The sequence below is a fragment of the Plasmodium malariae genome, assembly GCF_900090045.1.
Source record: "Plasmodium malariae genome assembly, chromosome: 3".
Lineage (NCBI taxonomy): Eukaryota > Apicomplexa > Aconoidasida > Haemosporida > Plasmodiidae > Plasmodium > Plasmodium malariae.
The window spans coordinates 252,918-272,549 of NC_041777.1; the positions used below are offsets into that span (position 1 = coordinate 252,918).

At 28.1% G+C, this 19,632-nt stretch overlaps 1 protein-coding gene across 1 annotated transcript; it reads left to right on the top strand.

Moving 5' to 3' along the window:
* Positions 1-6,400: 6,400 nt before the first annotated feature.
* PmUG01_03014700 (conserved Plasmodium protein, unknown function) lies at positions 6,401-19,355 on the top strand (the record flags this gene model as incomplete). The annotated part of the gene is given in 2 exon segments (XM_029008773.1): positions 6,401-16,393; positions 16,407-19,355. The coding sequence occupies 2 exon segments, from the start codon at positions 6,401-6,403 to the stop codon at positions 19,353-19,355; spliced, it is 12,942 nt and encodes a 4,313-aa protein (XP_028859367.1).
* Between the last annotated feature and the right edge of the window lie 277 nt (positions 19,356-19,632).

The following is a 19,632-nucleotide window of genomic DNA, read 5'->3' on the forward strand; positions in this document are numbered from 1 at the left end:
GCAAGGCAAAGATTATACATGTGAAAAATGCAACCATATGCTTACATGCGTACACAACTTACGTATATACATACATGCATAGACATATGCATGTATGCTAAAAGAAACTACCAACTTTAAAATGCTGCAATGTGGAGAATATATTTTTTAAAGGCGAAAAGTTCGATGCACATAACTGTCGCATCGATGAAGTCCTAATTTTTTAATTGGAAAAAAGAAAAAAAAATTTTAAATAAAAAATAAAAGGAAATAAAAGAAAAAATAAGAAAAAAAAAAAAAAAAAAAAAAACGCTAATCTCTAAGATGTAAAAATTATAATTCCATTAAACAAAAAAAATAAATAAATAAGATAACTCATCTGTTAAATCACAGAATTATTTATATTTGCATTTTGCAATATATGCAACTAGTGTTCATATATTTATTACTACGATTATTCTTACATGCACACATGTGTGTATATCTTTATCCATTTTAAAAAAAATGTGATATAAACTTTTTTTTTTCATCATGCCACATCTAACACATAGTCGAAATTTTTATGTGCCTTGGGAATACGTTTTTAAAATTTCATAAATAATATATATAATTGTTTAGAATCTTAAAAAAATTGAAATAACATATATGTGTAGGCTATTAAAATGTGTGCTTGTACATGTGTATACTAATACATGCGTATGCTAATACATGCGTATACTAATACATATGTTTGCGCATACATGTGTAACAAGGAACATACATATTTGTTTAAGAAAATTTTTACGACTTTACAATATGATTCCCTTATCTATTATACATTCGATTTATCCACTGTATTTTTATTTTATTAAAAATAATAAAATAAAAAAAAAAAAAAAAAAAATGAAATAGGACTTGAAAATATCGAAGACCACAAGAAAAGGTGTTAAAAGTAAATGTTTTTGCTTGAACATCCTACAACTATTTTATTTTAAAAATCAATATGTGCATCGATACAAAATTTTTTTTTTTTTCCCTCTATTTGTATTAAGAAGATGTATTCCTCTTTTCATTCTTTTTTTGTTTTATATGTATTTATATGTGTGTTTTTGCATATATGTGTATGCGCGTATATATGCATGTATATATGTATATACATACATATATATATATATATATATACACCTATATTCATATATACAACTACATTCATACATACACATGTTTATATATCTCTTTAAATTATAAGATAGGATTTAAAAAAAAGGAAAAAAAAAAAATACATTTCTTATATAATGCAACTACACATAAAAATGAAAATATATAACAATTTTACAAATCCATTATATGCATATAAAATTATCTATAATGTAAAATGAAAAGAATTTAATGAAGATATACGTGATTGTATTTTATTATGACTATAAATACAATAGTGTTATTTTTCTTGTTACTTTTCCTCCTTCCTTTTCCCTCGTTTTTTACTCATTTTTTCCTTTTCTTAATTTTTCTTAATTTTGCATAATATTTCTTAATATTTCATAATTTTTCCAAATTTTTCTTAATTTTTCCAAATTTTTCTTAATTTTTCCAAAGTTTTCTTAATTTTTCCCAATTTTTCTCTCTTCCTTTTTCTCATTTTCCAAAGCATAATTACTTTCTTACATTCTAAAATATGTGCGCACATTTTATTTTCAAAATTTTGATACATATAAAAAATAGAATAATTACAACCTATTAAGGAAGTATTATAGAATGCATGATTTATTATATCTACACATTTTTTATGATATGCAGTTTTCATTTTTTAAATTTCTTCTCCCTGGGAATAATTAATGAACATACATTTTCAAAGAAAAAATACTTCCCTCATTTAGCACCTTATTTATCTATTTTAAAAATACACTTTAGTTTTACTGTTATGTATATATGAACGGTTTATACATGGATACGCATATATTTATATATATGTATATATATGACTTAACTACTGTATAATTATGTGGTCCACGACTGTTTATTATTATACATAATTAAAAGAACATACGAATAAAGGAATTTTGTTTGGTGTGAAATAACATACAAAATTGTATGTTTTTCCGCAAATCATTTTCCTTCTATAAAATATCAAATAACGTATTATTCTCAGCACACTTGCATATAGGTGTTCACGTATATACATATGTATATATGTATAAATATATGTAAATATAAAAATGCATATTTGCACGTATGTGTTCATATGTATATATATGTAAGTATACACAGATATATGCATTTTAACTTATATATATATATATATATATATATATATATATATATATATATATATATATATATATATTTATTTATTTATTTATTTATTTATTTATTTATTTATTTATTTATTTATGGATGTCTACACACGTTCTACGTATGTATAAGTATATATAGATATATATTCTCCTTTTATGCATTTGTATAAATATTTTCAAATGTGCATATGTGATTGTTCATGTATGCATAAATATATATATATATATATATATATACATGTGCATATATATGTACACATATATATATATTTATTTACATATACCAGCATGAGCAATGTTGATGCTCATTTTCATCAAATACGAAAAAGAAACAAACAAAAAATGACCACATACATTTCGGTAGGAATACTTAATTATACGTGCATGTATATATATTAATTGGTATTCCTAATGTATAATGTCTGTATACATAATAAAAATATGTAAATAAATATACATACATGCATATATATAAATATATGTATGCATGTACGTATATAGTATATAATAATATTCTCAATTAAGCTTTATTGAGCTTTGTCACAAATATCTTTTTTTTTTTTACTTATATCACTTCATTTTAATGTCTTTACTATTAATGAAAAAAAATATGCAAAGTTGATGAAAATAGATATATGACACTAAAAAAATAAAATAAAATAAAATAAAACATTTTAACAATATATGTGTTTAGATAAGAGCTTATTGATAACTTCCTTTACATTTATGTTTATTCTTAAATTTTACTTCACTATGTTTTGTGGTCGACTTTCCTATAATAATTGTATATCAATATTTATACATTATTTTATATATAGATGTAGATATATAGATATATAAAAATAAATTTCACAACGTGTCATACACATTTAAGATAAGATCATATGATTTCACAAATATAAATGATTCATAAAATTATTAAAAAAAAAAAAAAAAAAAACTACCATTTCATCTTTAATTTTTTAAGCCTTAATTTTTAAACCTTACTATTATACAAATGCGTACATGTCAAAAATGGTGCATGTTTAAAGGAGCCATATGTTTGTATGGGCACATCTATGTATATATACATGTGTATATATATATATATATATTATATATAATAATGCATATGTAATATCATAAATATCATTCTAATTTTGCTAGAAATGCCATTCTTTTTCTTTTTGTATTGTTATCTTGCATTCGCATGTGCAATTTTTCCCTTTTTATTATCATTACCTTTTTTTTTTTTTTACATTTTTTACGTAACACCGTAAGCTTAATTATTTTATTGTTCATTATATTTCATATCGTACGATTCATTGTGTGCTTTATTCCACATTTATTTCCGTAGTATACTGTTTGTATTTTTATGAAACCCTCATAGATATAGCTGTTGTTTTATAAGATCAGAATTACATTAATATATTTATTTCCCTTCATGCACCTACGGGTAAATATATGTGTACCAACAGTATATATATATATATATATATATATATATATATATATATATATATATGTATATGTATTTATATATGTATATATGTATGTATAGTAAATAGTAATTTTAAGCATATATAGTTAAATTTCCTATTACGCATATTAGATGTTTTCCTTTTCAATTTTTAATCTGTAGAGATATTTATATGCATGTACATACAAGTGCATTTCGTTTATTTCATTTGTTTTAATATATAACAATATTTCACATAATCAACACCCCCCTTTTAATTTATGTCACTCATGCTTAGTATTTTTTTTTTTTAAATGTTTTTCTCTTACATTAAAATAATAATATATATGTTCTGCGAAAATATGATATTAACTTATGCATATATTATATTTCATAAAAATCGTTTACAACGATTACAACTGTTATACTTGATCATGTCTTACGTATATTATATAATAAATAAGTAATAAATGGTGAAATCCTTTCTTCATTAATTAAAAATGCAGTTATGGATTGATTAAAAAAATAAGCGTAGAATAATGAAATACTACCCCTCTCCAATGTATGCACATATGTGTGCATATAAATATGCATATATATATACATGTATATATGGCAGACTCTTTTCCCCTATACCTATTTATGTTGTGCCTTAAAAGTAAAAAAAAATAGCCTGAGACTGAAAATACATTAATATATCATTTTTAATTTTCTGTTTTTTCTTTTAATTAATTACATTACTATTATTAAAGAATATACATATTATTTCAGACACTTAAATAAAGCACATAATTATGATGAGTACCTCTTTACCTTTTTCACTTTTGTATTCTCTATTAAATATAATTCCTAACCTTGATATATTTTTTTTTAAATATGCAATACTTACATTTTGTTTTTATCATTACGCAATAGTATTAAAAAGTTCTCATTTTTTACCTTTTGTCTTAATAATGTATGCACGTAAATAAGTTGTACATATATACATACATATGCACCTATCTAATGCACCTCTTTTTATTTTAATTGAAGTTTCGCCTATTCCACTTTGAATTTTAAATCATTCACTTTGCCTTTTTTACAACTTGTGCCTTATGTATGTATATATATATATATATATATATTCATTTATAATTATTTTTCTTTTTTTTTTTTGTCTTTTCCTGATGAACATACTTCCTTAATTTTGTGCATATAGATGTCAACTGTTAGAAATATTACATATATAAACACATACAAATGTGTGGGCATGAAAACATATGCGCATACATACATACAAACATATATGTATATATATATATATGTATGCACATTTTTATGCGCACAAATGTGTGGAATACTTATTCAGCCTATGCTGTTACGCTTTATTAGCCCCAAATATGTCCTCTTCAAAATTTTCATTCGAATAAAAATATAAGGCATTTTTATTTTAATTAAAACATATGTTTCATTGCTATATGTGTGTATGTGTTTACCCATAGTAGTATATATGTGCATACGTAGTAGTTATGTCGAAACTATTTCATGATAGTGTTTCTTAATAGTAGCACGTTTACATGCTTATTTAATGTACACTATAATAAAATGCTGTAAATATACAGGGGAATTACTGTAAAAATTCAAATTCCTTAATGAATTGACGTTACAATATATATATAGGAAAAAAAAAAAATATTATGAGAAACACGCACAAAACTGCTATACATTTTCTTTGCTTAATTTTTTTATACATAAAACTTCATGTATGTGAAAATTATTATGAGAACACAGTTTTTAAGTATATCTTAAAATCGATATATAGTTAGTCTAATATATTGCATGCTGTTTTTCTTTTTTTTCTTTTTTTTTATCACTTTAATTATATTGTTCATTGATGACAATTGCTATAAAGCGAGTCCATATATTTTAATGGAACTAATAGAAAAATAATAGTAGTAATTCATTTTAATTTTCAGCATCAGTGTAATATTCTTCAATGTAGAAGAAAAAAAAGAAAAACTTTTATGAGTAATGACAACCTAAGGGCGAAGTTCATATAGGTATATATATGAAATTATTTCTAACTTTGTGAATACACATACGTATATGTACCTATCTGTATGTATATATATATATATATATACATACACACCTACGTGCATGTTCTCTACGACTTCCTGCCGCATCGATTGTTTCTGACAGTTAAACGGTGAGATATCTTTACAGATGTACGAGAAATTAAATTCTTTATATTTGATAATAACAACTTATTAATGTAAGAAACAATTCTATGTATTAATCAGTTCTATAGTTTTTTAAATTATATATGAATTTTCTTTCTACATTTCGTTATATACATAGATTGATTATATAACAAACGTTACTTTGCATTCCACATAGTCGTATTAATTTTATTTTTTTTTTTACCCTGCTCACACCTTTTTCATTATAACATTGTAACGTTTTATTTGAATTCATAAATACCAAATAAAATTTTTAGCAACAAATACATGTCTTGCATTAATAATTTATAATTAACAACTTTGCATATACACACATATATGTGCACATTTGTACACATGTGAACAACTGCTGATACCAGTCGCCAGATAGGCACACAGATAGACAAGCAGACATATAGATATATTGATACACATACATACATATATACACAATATAAGAGCGTAAACTAAGAAAAAAGCGCAGATATATATTTTTGTGAGCACAAAAAATGGGGGACAAGGCACACTTATTTTTAAACGTAGTGGAAAATCCGTCTAAGGAAGAATTTAGTGTTGTACTTAACAACATAAATATAAAAAGAAAACAAAAAGAGAAATTACAGAATTTGGTATCTGAGGTAGGATATAATATTTATGATTACGCACTAAAGGAAGAAAAAAACTCCTATTATGCACTAAGAATGGATAACAGTATAAATGAAAATGTAAAAAATGGAAACAACTCAGATACGACATATCATTTCTTATTTAACGAAAAGGAAAACAGAGGAAATAATATTGCCCATTCAGTGGAAGGTAATATTTTAAATAACATGAACAGGGAATATAGTTCTAGTTCTTTAAAGTCAAATGTAAGGAGAAAAGAAAAAAATAAAATGAGTGCTATTTATGATCATAATGATACTGATGTTTGTACAAACTTAAGTGTCATTCATGGCAGCAATTCCAATAAATATTCCAAAGCCAACACGGAGCTACTTGCTCAGTATAATAATATAATGAATTATGAAAAAAAAAAATATAACTTGAAAAAGGATAATATACAGAATTATGCAAATGAAGAAAATATTCATTATAATTCTTCTCGTTTTGAACAAATTCATAATATAAGTGAAATGAATGAAAAAAACGATCAAATTTTTAAGCACCTAAAAGAGGAAGTGCCATATCAAGGGGATAATAAGAGGACACATACATCCTTGCAGTCATCCACAAGTAACATAGAACTAAACATGTTCAATAACAATATGAACGCAGAGAGTCGACTGAGCAAAGGTGTAAGTGCAACTGAAGCGTGTGATTTGAGCAAAATGAGTAAATCATGTCAGTTGAGCAAATTGAACCAAATTAACCATTTGAACCAGTTCAGCGGCGTCGTAAATAATAGCCTGGGCAACGATGGACATTTTGAAAATGTGCACTCTTATGACAGAACTAATGATTACAGTTTTTACATGCTAAAAAAAAGAGAGTTAACATATCTAGATGAACTAAATCAAAGGGATATACATGACAATGATAGTATTCCTGCGTATAATAAACTTCAAAATAAGGAAGCAGTTACTAATTTAGTTGATGATGATTATACAAACTATAATTTAAATAAAGTACATAATATATTTAGTGTTAAATACGACAAAATGAACTCTAATAAATATAATTTATTTAATAAAAACATCCATATATGTAGTGATCATAAGGGGTTGCCTTGTATTAGCTGCATTGATCAGAATACGGGGGACAAATGTATGTTCAGACTAGTAAATGCTTGCGATAGAACAACTAATTATAAAAGTGTAGGTGATACCAACATTAGAATCAACCTTAACGATGTTACTTGCGTGAATGAAGGTAGTCTATATAATGATGAAGCATTCAACCACAATATGGTCATTCCACGTGTCAGTGATGCATTAGATAATCGGAAGAAAACCATCAATAGTAGTGGCGGTACTACCGGAAGAGTCAGTGTCGACATTAATGGATATAAATGCGATGATAGAGAAAGCAACTTGAATTATAAACATTTTGCAAATATAGACAATGCCCGATATAGAAGTGGTGATGAGAATACTTTAAATTTTGTGGAAGATTATATAAATGATATGAATGCACATAAATTAATAATAAACACCAGTAGCAGCAATACTAATACGCAGGCGATAGGTGTCAATAACGGCAGTGTGAACTTCCCTAACAATTTGAAAAGGATTACTGTAAATACACATAACCAGAGGGATAACGGCACGAACTGGGGTGAACAACTAGACCAGTGCTATATGGATAGCACAAATAGGTCATATAATATGAAAAAACATGAACTTAGAAATGTGGGAAGCAATATAGCAAGAGCTGAAATTGTTAGAGGTGAAAGTATAAGGTGTGAAAATATAAGGGGTGAAAGTGTAAGGGGTGAAAGTGTAAGGGGTGCAAGTGTAAGGGGTGAAAGTGTAATGGGTGCAAGTGTAAGGGGTGAAAGTGTAAGGGGTGCAAGTGTAAGGGGTGAAAGTATAAGAGATGAGAGCGTAATAAATGAAAGCATAAATGGGGAAAACATAATGAACCAAAACAATTGCGCATTTTTGCAAAATGATACGGAACTACCACACGTTTCACTAGCTGTAGAGAACATATTGTTAAACAAAGATAGCGTGAATTATAATAGGTATTTGTTCAAAAATAATGTGAAAGATATAATCCCCATGAATAGCATCAGTCGCATTCAGCACATAGACTGTGAGAAAATGAGAAAGAACGATCTAAATAAATATGAAAATTATGAGGGAAATATGAGATTGCAGGGAGGAGAACCAAGTCCAGAGAGTTGCAAAATAAGTGGGAATTCGAAATTTAAGTCTAATGTAAAAATGAATTGTGCATATTGTGCAAATTATGCTAATTGCGCTAACTATGTAGATTGTGCTAATTGTGCAAATTGCATAAATTGTGGGAATAATAGGCAGCCGACAAATGATAAAAGAAATAACGAAACCGCACACACGAACAGTAATAATAATACCAAATGGTTCTTTGACTTTAATCAGGGAAGTAATAATATCAGTCTGAATAATAATACACGTATGATGGTTAAAAACAGTTCATATAATTTAAATGATAATGGAAAGCTACTAAACAGTGTGAGAATCGCTAACAGTGTTAACAGTGATGACAACAACATGAATGAGGGAATCCTTTACATTGATGAATGTAACCGCATTGAACCGTTTTATCAAGAAGAGCCATACAACAATTATGCTAACTGTGAAGGTGCATGCGTCAGTATTAGCAAGAGAAACTGCATGAGTGCCAATGGTAACGTTGGTAACTACATAAGTGAAAGTAATAACCATGCCGATGGTAATAATAGCTACAAAAATGGTAATAGTTTTTCTGAAGAGGTTCTTCTAGGTGCAAGCACACGTAAAAAGAACTACGAAAATAAAGAAAAGGAAGAATATCAACATAACTGCTTACCAAATGAAGACATCGAATTAAACGGAAAGAGTAAAATTAAAGAACAAAAATATAACAATTACTACCATAAAAATTATAATTTAAAAATTTTGAGAAATAATGAAATAATGTCGGAAAAGAGTAGAATATCCAAGACACTTTTTTCGTTTGATGAATCTTGTCATAATTCTGAGAACACTAAATCATCATACATTTTGAACTCAGAAGGAAAAATGGTACAAGCACAGGAAGAATCTCAGTATTATAATAGCAGCAGCAATAACGACGTAGTAATAGTCAACGACATGGTATTGAACACTGACGTGGTGCTAAAAAGCAATGTGACATGCATAAATAAGGCAAAATATGGAAATGGAGCTAACTATAAATGGGTAATTATGGAAGACTACGGAAATGGAAGTAGAAGCGGGAACATGAATGATAACATACTAGGAAGTATAATACAAAACATACGATATTACAGCAGTAAAGTGTTCAATGACGTGCTTATGAATAACGATTCCTTTAAAAAAAAAAAATTAAACGAACTAAATTTGTATTTATCAAAATTAAAGGTTAAAAATTATGAAGATTTCTTTTTCAATTTAAATAAATTCTATGAAAATTTTCTTATTCTTCTTAATTCAAATTATTTATATAAATATAACTCTTCTATACTGTACAGCATTTGTGTCGTTGCAAAAAATCTCCTCTTTTTACTGCACCTAGGGATATACATATTTCATATTATTAAAACATGTATGTATTGTATTGTAAAGCTTATTTTAGTAAAACCAATTTTTATTACCGATAAAGCTTGGTTCTTCTTACTAAATTTGTATAAATGTCTCTTTGAAAAATTATATGAATATTTTAAGAAGGACTTAAACAATGTACACTCTTACAATAATAAAGTATTCCTTGGCATCATGTTATCCTTCATCAACGTTTTTAATGAAACCATTTTAGAATATGCAAAAATGAGGGTCATATCAAGAAATAAAAAGAAGGAAGAATTTATTGCTTTCCCGCTATATGAATCTTTGAAGCCTTTTTTTTTCGTAAATACATATTATACTGATGATGAAGCTAAAATGGGTAAAGAAAACACATGGACAAGTGAGAGCAAGTTCAAAGGGAGACACCATCAAATTGAGGAAGACAACAGGGAAGGTACACCACATAAACATATTAGTAAACATGATGAGGTGATCAACGGTGGAATAAATTACAAAGGAAAAGGCGAAAAGATAGTGGTACAGAGAGAATCTGATGAAGTGGAAGAAGCGGACGCAATGAACTCAGCAAACGCTGAAGACAAAACGGAATTCCCCATAGTGCAGTCGAATCATTACAACAAAATAGATGAACTAACAGATACTGTATTTTCAACCAGCACAAAAGATATACATTTATGTGATGAAAAGAATACGGGAAATGACCACATGTGTACACCTTTCAAAAATTGCACCAAAAAAAAAATGGAGGACGAATTAACGATTACCATGAGAAACAATCTTCTATGTTGTGTTCATGTACTTATCAAAATATTCTCACACATATATATAAACAACTGGGATAAAATACTATATTATTATAATGAAAGTAAAAAAGAACTTATTCCAATATTTTTAACAATAGTTATAAAAGATCAGAACCAGAAACTTAGGACTAATTCCATTTTGTGTTTAAAATACTTGTTTGATTGTAAGCAACTGAAATATTGGTTTTTACTAAAGGGAAGTAACACCAACAGTGATAATAATAATGAAAATACCATTATTAGTGATGAAAACACACACAATGAAGGGGATAATGTAGAAGCTTCTTTCAATCATAGCAATTGTGGGAACGATTTTTCTCCCAATAACAATTATAATATATGCATGTTGTCAAGTACAAACCGAATAAGCGATAATTTATTATCTAATGCAGAACAATCCCTTCTTACTAATAAAGATTTATCCCTACAGAATAATAGTATGATGAAAAATATTAGTAATGCAACTAATGAAAAAAAGCTATGTACAGGTAAACAGGGCAAGCAGCAAAATACCACAGAAAAGGTGCATAATTCTAGTTTGGTTATGTACGATGTTAATAATACCAGTATGAGCGTAAATAATTACACAAGTGTGAACATTGAGGTGGAAAATAGGACTCCCGTAAGTTTAGAAAATTACAAAAACAGTAGCAGCATTAGAGATAATAAGAACAGCATCAGCAGTAGCAACGGAAAACTTTGCAGTGATATGCGTGTGAAGGATAAATATTACGATCGATTAACAAACGCCAATATTAAGAAAACTGCAACAGAACAGAGCATTGTGCACATTCTCTCAACATTAACAAAACTAATAACCAATATGTACGTACTAGATAACAAAGGTAACTTCCACACCCCCGCAGACAGACTAAACATCTATCGCTTCTTTTTACGAGTTTCTCAGTCCATATTAATACCAAAATATAAAAATTTGCTAGTACAAATATTGAAATTTTTTTTTTTCTATTTATTAAAATACCTTATCTATTTTAACCATGGAGATGTTTTCCTCTTTTGCGTAAAAAGATTACTACAAAATAATAATAATTTAAAATATGACAAAGGTGAAAGGAATTATAATAGCTCCATATACTTATCACCACATAACGACGAAATTTCTGATAGAGGGAAGTCAGATTGGAATTTAAATAGCCCAAAACATTTTTATAACATTTCGAGCGATAGTTATAATATGCATTTCTTTCAAAATAGACATATAAGTGGTAGACGTAATATCATAGAAAGCATTTACTTTCAAAACGATTATAAGGACGAAGACGAACGAATAATTAGCTCATTAAATAATTATATAAACAGTTTTATGGAGGATGAAGAGTATGATGAGTACGATGAATGTGATGAGCACTCTTATGAAAAGGATAGCGAGAGAGAAAGAGATAAGGCAGGAGAGGAGCTGCGTAGGGGGAAGCGAACGGATCTGCATACACAGCAACAAACAGAACAACGATCGGATCAGAAGAAAAGAAAAAAGAAAGAAAGAGACGTGGAGGAACCAGAAGAAGAAAATAAAGACACAGATGGTATGAACGGTGCAAATGACAAGAACGCGTGTGGCGGGGCTAACGAGAATAAAAAGAATAAATCTGAAAATAAAAAAATATCCATAGAAAAAAAACAACTTAATGAAGATAATGAAAGCAAAATAAAGATTAACATTCATGATAAAGAGGGTAATATAACTGATAATATAATTATGCCGAACGAAAAGGAGAATGGGGAAAAAGTTGGCGTGTTCCATGAGGACAGCAGTGTGAGTGGTAACTGTGTGAATAGTAATATTATCGATAGTAAGAATGTACTTGACGATGATAGACTTTTACATGAGGATGGAAAAAACGCACGTGAGATATGTACTGCAAACTGTAGTGTGTTTCATGAAAACAGTAATAAAACGAGTAAAAAGAAGAAGAAGAAAAAAAAAAAAAAAAATGTAGAAAGAAGAAATATGGAAAATGTAAAGAACACACAAAACAACATGAGAACGATTTGTGCATGTAAAATTGCGCCAAGCAACACATCGAAAAACAAAAAAAGATCTGTAAAAAAAAAAAGCACAAACTGTATTTCATTTTTGTACAAAAATATAGATAAAATAGATAGAACTCTTCTTTGTAATGATGATTATGATCTATTAATTAGTGTATTATATTCAAATGAATATTATAAAAGTTCGAAATATATATGCACAATAACAGTTATTGTCAATATATTTTCCGTTTTATTATGTGAATATAATGATGATTTATATTATTTTTTATGCACCAATATATACGGAAAATATATAAATCAATCGTTAAATGATAGAAATATTTACTGTAATAACATTTCGAAGAATTACCTGTACAATATATCCTTTGCACAGTTAATATATTTTATGTTAATTTTTTTATACAAAATATTTTATCAACCTTGCACACATGTAAAAAACGCTGTAAAAAATGGTGTGAAATCGTCCTCAAACGCGAATGATACTATTTATTTGAGCAAAAATGAGAGTAAAGATAAGGGGGAAAATGAGATCAAAGATGAGAGAAACAATGGAGTTAGCAGCACTGGTATAGTAAATAATAAAATAGAAAGAAACCTGCCCTCTGACATACATATACATAACAAGCCCATCTTAGAAAATATAATGCGAGATCATGAACAAAATTATAAATGTGAAAATAGGCACAGCATGAACTCCTATAATGATCTGTACGATAATTATATCACTTCTTATATGCAGCAAGAAAATATTGAACATACCACATTAAGTACGTTTGATAAGAACAATTTAATACCATATGATATTCAAATATTTAAAAATATTTTTTTAGTTTTTCAGAAAACTTTAAAATATTATTTATTTTGCTATATGCATTGTTGGGAAGATGTAAAGAATTTACTGGAATATTTTCTGCAATCTGAAAACATAAATATAAAAATTATATCAATCAAAATAGTAATTGATGTGTTTAGTTTTATTAACACATATTATGATAATAACTGTAATGAATATGAACTACCAATATATAAACAAAAAGATGAATTTAAAAACAGTCAAATTTTTAATAATAAGTACAACAGTCAAGCGGAATTTCTACAAGGGGAAAATGATGATGAGGACACGCACAACACCTCCTTAAGTACCAAGGGGAAAAACTCCTCCGTAGAGGGTAAAGCAGATATAGCTATTTCATCAAATGATAAGAGTGAACAAGTTAGCGATGTGTCAAGTTTAAATTCAATGCAAAAAAGTTTATCGAAGCAAACTAATAATTGTATTGATTATATTTTTTCAAATTCGGAAGAGAGAAACAACTTAGTAGACTACGACATGAACAATGTGAGAAATATTATGCAAGAAACGCAGCCTAACATTTACAATTCTACAATTTCACTCAGTGTGAACAACTCTAGACATAATACGCCTATCATGAATCATAGTAGAAGTAACGGAAGGAAAAAAGGAAGCGATAAGAATGCCCATAACAACAGTTTCAATCCTATGGACGAACAAAGTGTATCCGAGTCAAAACATTCATTTAAAACTATAAAAAGCATGTCAGATAGGTTTCTCAAAGTAACCAAAAAGAACAGAAGTGAACAAGAGAAAAATGATATGGATATAAAAAATAACATAACAAAAGAGAAAAAATTTTTGTATCATAAATTCAGTGAGTCAAATGAAAGCAGTAAGAAGAAAAAGTTTATGGAACTTGTCGAAAATGATATGATTTATCTGTTTCAAAAGTATATTTTAATACATATTCATAATATAAACAAAATACACGATGATGTAATTAATAAAAGAAGCAAAGTGAAACACATTTTCCTTAACACAATTATCTGCATTTCTCAGTTAAGTTATGAAGGTTTTAAAATTTTAAAGGTGGAAGATATTCAAAAGTTAACAAATCTAGTTTCCTCATGTGTTCATAGTATTAAGTGCAATATCATAACTGCACTAAGTAAATATATTATTAAATACATTTTTATCTTTAATAAAAGATTTATTCAGAATTATGAAAAAAGAATAAATTTATTGCACATGAAGTCTACTAATGTCTATTACAATAACATCCATGCAACAGCGGCAAATAATGTTCATATAAAAAAAAAAAAAAACTTAAATATTAATTCTTATTGTAATACTGAAAGTGTATTAAACAGCCATAATTTTAAATCCATGAATTATGAAATATTCGAAAAAGGGGGCACAAAGGAAAATGCTACAGATGTGTTTACCACTACTTCTTTTTCATCAAATTGTAAATATAATAGTGGAAGCAACACTAGGAGCACTAATAAAAAGAAGCTTAACACGACTGACGAATATATAAATAGTAAAACTTATTCCAGTTCGACTCAACCCAACATAAAATACGACAAAAAGGAATATACAAAAAGACGTACTTACTTGGATAATACTTCAATATATCACGATCCCCAAGAATTACCACGTTACGACAAAAATTATGATACTGAAAAAAGAGAAATTAATCTGATTAATTCAGCAGTGCGCAATTCGGAATCTACCACGAGTAATGTTAATCATAGCGGTAGCAATAGTAATGGTAGTAGTAATGGCAGTAGTAATGGCAATAGTAATGGCAGTAGTAATAGCAGTAGTAATAACAATTGCAATCGCAATAACCGTAGCACAGAGTTTAAAATAAAATTTAACCTTTCCATTACGGATCCACACATAACGCAAGTACCCGTGCAAGATAATGGGGAAAATATAATACAAGATGAGCTTGCATCTTACAAAAGTTTTCATTTTAGGGGATTCCCTTTTGTAGGGAAAAAGATAACAGAAAGTAATCATCAAATAGTGATATATAAAGAGAAAAGAGAACTACTAAACCGTTCTGTACTTGCACAAAACAAAAACAACCCTAGATATAATTCCATGTGCATTGACCATTGCACAAACCATAAACAGGAGGAAAGCACCAATAATGGAAATTGCACTACTACACAAAACGGAGTTGAACTCATTAATTTGAAGTGTGAAAAAACTTCTTTGTTTCAAGACAGTAATGATGATGAAAGCAATACCAACTTCAACTTGAAGTGTTTAAAAAAAATGGCAACTAACACGAGAAATGTTAATAGAGAGAGTGTTAATAATAAAGAGCGGATAGTAAGTAGACCAAAAAAAGGCAAAAATGAAGGAGCGGCAGAAGGAGAAGTAGTAATAAAAGACGAAGCGGTATTAGTTAACGAAGCGGTATTAGTTGACGAAGCGGTAGTAGTAGACGAAGCGGTAGTAGTAGACGAAGCGGTAGTAGTAGACGAAGCGGTAGTAGTAGACGAAGTAGTAGTAGAGAAAGTCGGCAGTAGTAGACAAATCGGCAGTAGTAGACAAATCGGCAGTAGTAGACAAATCGGCAGTAGTAGACAAATCGGCAGTAGAAGACGAATCGGCAGTTGTAGACGAAACGGCAGTAGTAGACGAAACGGAGAACAGGAGAGAAAAAAGAAGCTACAGTAAGAATACCAATAATTGTAACAAAAATATTTTTTTTTGTAATTCCATTTACAAGTCCCCTAATTCAGAAGATGAAAGAGCGTCGTCCACGCAACCAATCAACTTCAACGTATGTGAAAAAGAAATGAACAACCTGAATGTAAAGAATGATGAAGAGATAGAAAAACATTATTTGAATAAAGTTTTTTCAATTAAAAACATAGATGAAAAGGATAAATGGAATGAGGATGTGTACAAATTAGAAAAGCAGAAGAATGAAAAGAAGTTATTTGAGTTATATTACATATACATTTATATAATTATTCATATAATTAAATTTTATAACGATTCTTTTGTAGATTTAAAATATTATACGTATAATTGTATATGTGAAATTGCCAGTTCTTATATTCCTTTTTATTTCACCCAAAATAATATTAAAACATTTTCCTACTATAGTAATTATAATAGTGAGGAAAACAAAAACATAAACAATTTTATCGATTTTATAAATGATATTCATTTATCTATAGATATGAATGACTTCAATTTATGTCACATGAGCAAGAACAAAAGTAATGAGCTAAATATGAAATGTTCCAAAAATTGTGTTCATTGTAGATATGTTATTGATACAGATGATTTTACATACACAGAAGCTGATAGCTACTTAAATAGTATAACAAATATAGATAAGACTAAAAACAAATGCGCTGTCTCAACAAAGCTTAGCAGCAATAATAATTATAATAATAGTACAACTGCTGATAGTAATTATAATGGCAATACCGCTGCAAGCGGTAGTAACAGCAGTAGCTTCTGCAAAAGGTACGACACTAAAGTTAACCAAGCACAAAGTAATGAAAGTCATGAATGTTATCCAGTGAGTACCTTAACGAGCAGCCCCTCCAACATGCACAATATGTTTATGAACAATGTATATATAATATCATACATTGAGTATATTTATATATTATTATTAATTGTAAGAGAAAACAAAAGTGTAGAAAAAGATAGAGCTGTTTGTTGTATTATTAGATATGTAGGATTTATATGTAAAAATGTGAATTTCTTCCTATTCAATTATATTAATTTATTGCCGTCCACATTTCTTGTTAAATATTTTATTTATTTGAACAATATAATAAAAAGAAAAGGTCTGATTGACATCTTCACGTCTGATACGCATGATGTGGAAAACACCGAGGGGCAGGGAAAGCATGAGGAGTTACCAAAAAATGCTAGGAGTGGGAGCGATGGAAGCAGAGGATATGAAAGCAAGAGTGACGTAAGTTGGAACGACGTAAACAGAAATGAAGTAATCGGGAACGACATAAACAGGAACGAAGTAATAGGGAAAGACATAAACAGGAACGAAGTAAACAGGAACGATGGGACTGGGAGCACGAAGGGGGAACAACTATCTGCCAAAGAACAGGGTACACAAAAGGGAGTCGACAGTGAGGGTAAGAAAACGTCCTCTTTTTTCCGCATGAATGAAAATAAAAAACTACATCGGAAAAGTTCATACATGTCAAGATGTGAAAACAGAATAAATGAGAGAGCAGAAAATAAAAAAGGGGATAGTTTAAAATTTTATCGCTTATTTTTAAATGTATATATAAAATATGAATACGAATTTGATGACTGTTTTTTTTCATTTAACAAAAATTTCGAAGAAAAAAATAATACGGAAAAGGTTACAAAGGATTGGACTAATAAATATACGAAAGATTATCCATTAAATGAAAAATCTAAACCAAGTAAAGGAATAATAAAGAATAAAAACATTGGAGATACGAAAGTAAAACATACCGTTTTACATAATTTTAATGATAATTGTTTTGAAAGATATTCTGATAAAAAAGATAATAGTATCTGTGATGACTCAATAATAATAGAAATAAAAGACATATTTAATTCAAACATAAGTAAGAATTATTTTAAATATAACCCGAATAATGTAGACGCAAAAATTATATTATATTTGCTATCCATAGTAAAGGATCATATAAAGAATAAAATAACGTGGAATGTCCTTTATGCGTTTAAATTGATATATAACAATTATTCCTTCTTTTTTGCACATAATTTTGCAGATTTACATTATAAAATACTAGATAATTTAATTTACACATTAAGATATACAAATGTTTATAAAATTAAAATTTTGTCCTCTTTGGCTTTAATACATATCCCTCTGTATTATAATATTAATAAAAACAAGCTGAAAGAATTATGGGAAACAATAGTATCAAATATTTCTGTTTTTGATGAAATTTATATTGATGATAAATCAAATATAAATCAGTTTGTATACTTCTATGATAAATCCTTAAATTTTGTAACAATAAGCAAAAAAACGGAATATAAATATAAGTGTACCTTAAGAGTTAATATATGCGAACTGTTATATATATGTATATACAGGTCATACATTCATGCGAATATTAACACTGATATTGAAATTAATAACAAAAGAATAAACTGTTATGAGGTTTTTAAAAAATATACACACATTTTTAATATTAACAATGATATACATATATACAACTTAACGCATATTTTTAATAACCATGTAACTTACTACTCCTTTTACAATAAAAAGAGCGATGAAAACAGTGGCATGAATAACAACAGTAGTAACAACAATCCGGCGCATACAAAGCATGAAGAAAAATATATACCGCAGGCAAATACTTATGATCCATGTAGTAGTGATATATCGAATAAGAAAGAAGAGGAAAAATTATGCCTTGATGATATTTTTAAACTTCAATTATTTTTGAACAACCATTTTGATAAATATCATTATGTGTACCAAAATTTATTAGGAACTAGCCAAAACCCTATTTTCCTAACCCTATTTTTAAAACTTCACTGTGAGATAAAATCATCTTTAAAAAGATTTATTGATCCAGGAGTGCAGAGAAGACAGGAAAACCAAACACACTTGAAAAATTAAAAAAATTAGAAAAGTCAAAAAAGTAAAAATAGCTCTGGAAAGGTTCGATTGGTTTCGCGTGCCTTTTTAACCAGGGTAAGGGAAACAGAATATCGGGAAAATCGCACATTTGTATGCATATAATATATATATATATATATACACATGTGTATCAGTATATGTATACACCACTTAGCACCGTTAACATGCTGACACACCGATGTGACAATGCACGGCATGCCTTTTTATAAATTTTTTATTTTGCGTTGAATAATTTGTTTACACGTACGAGACTTCC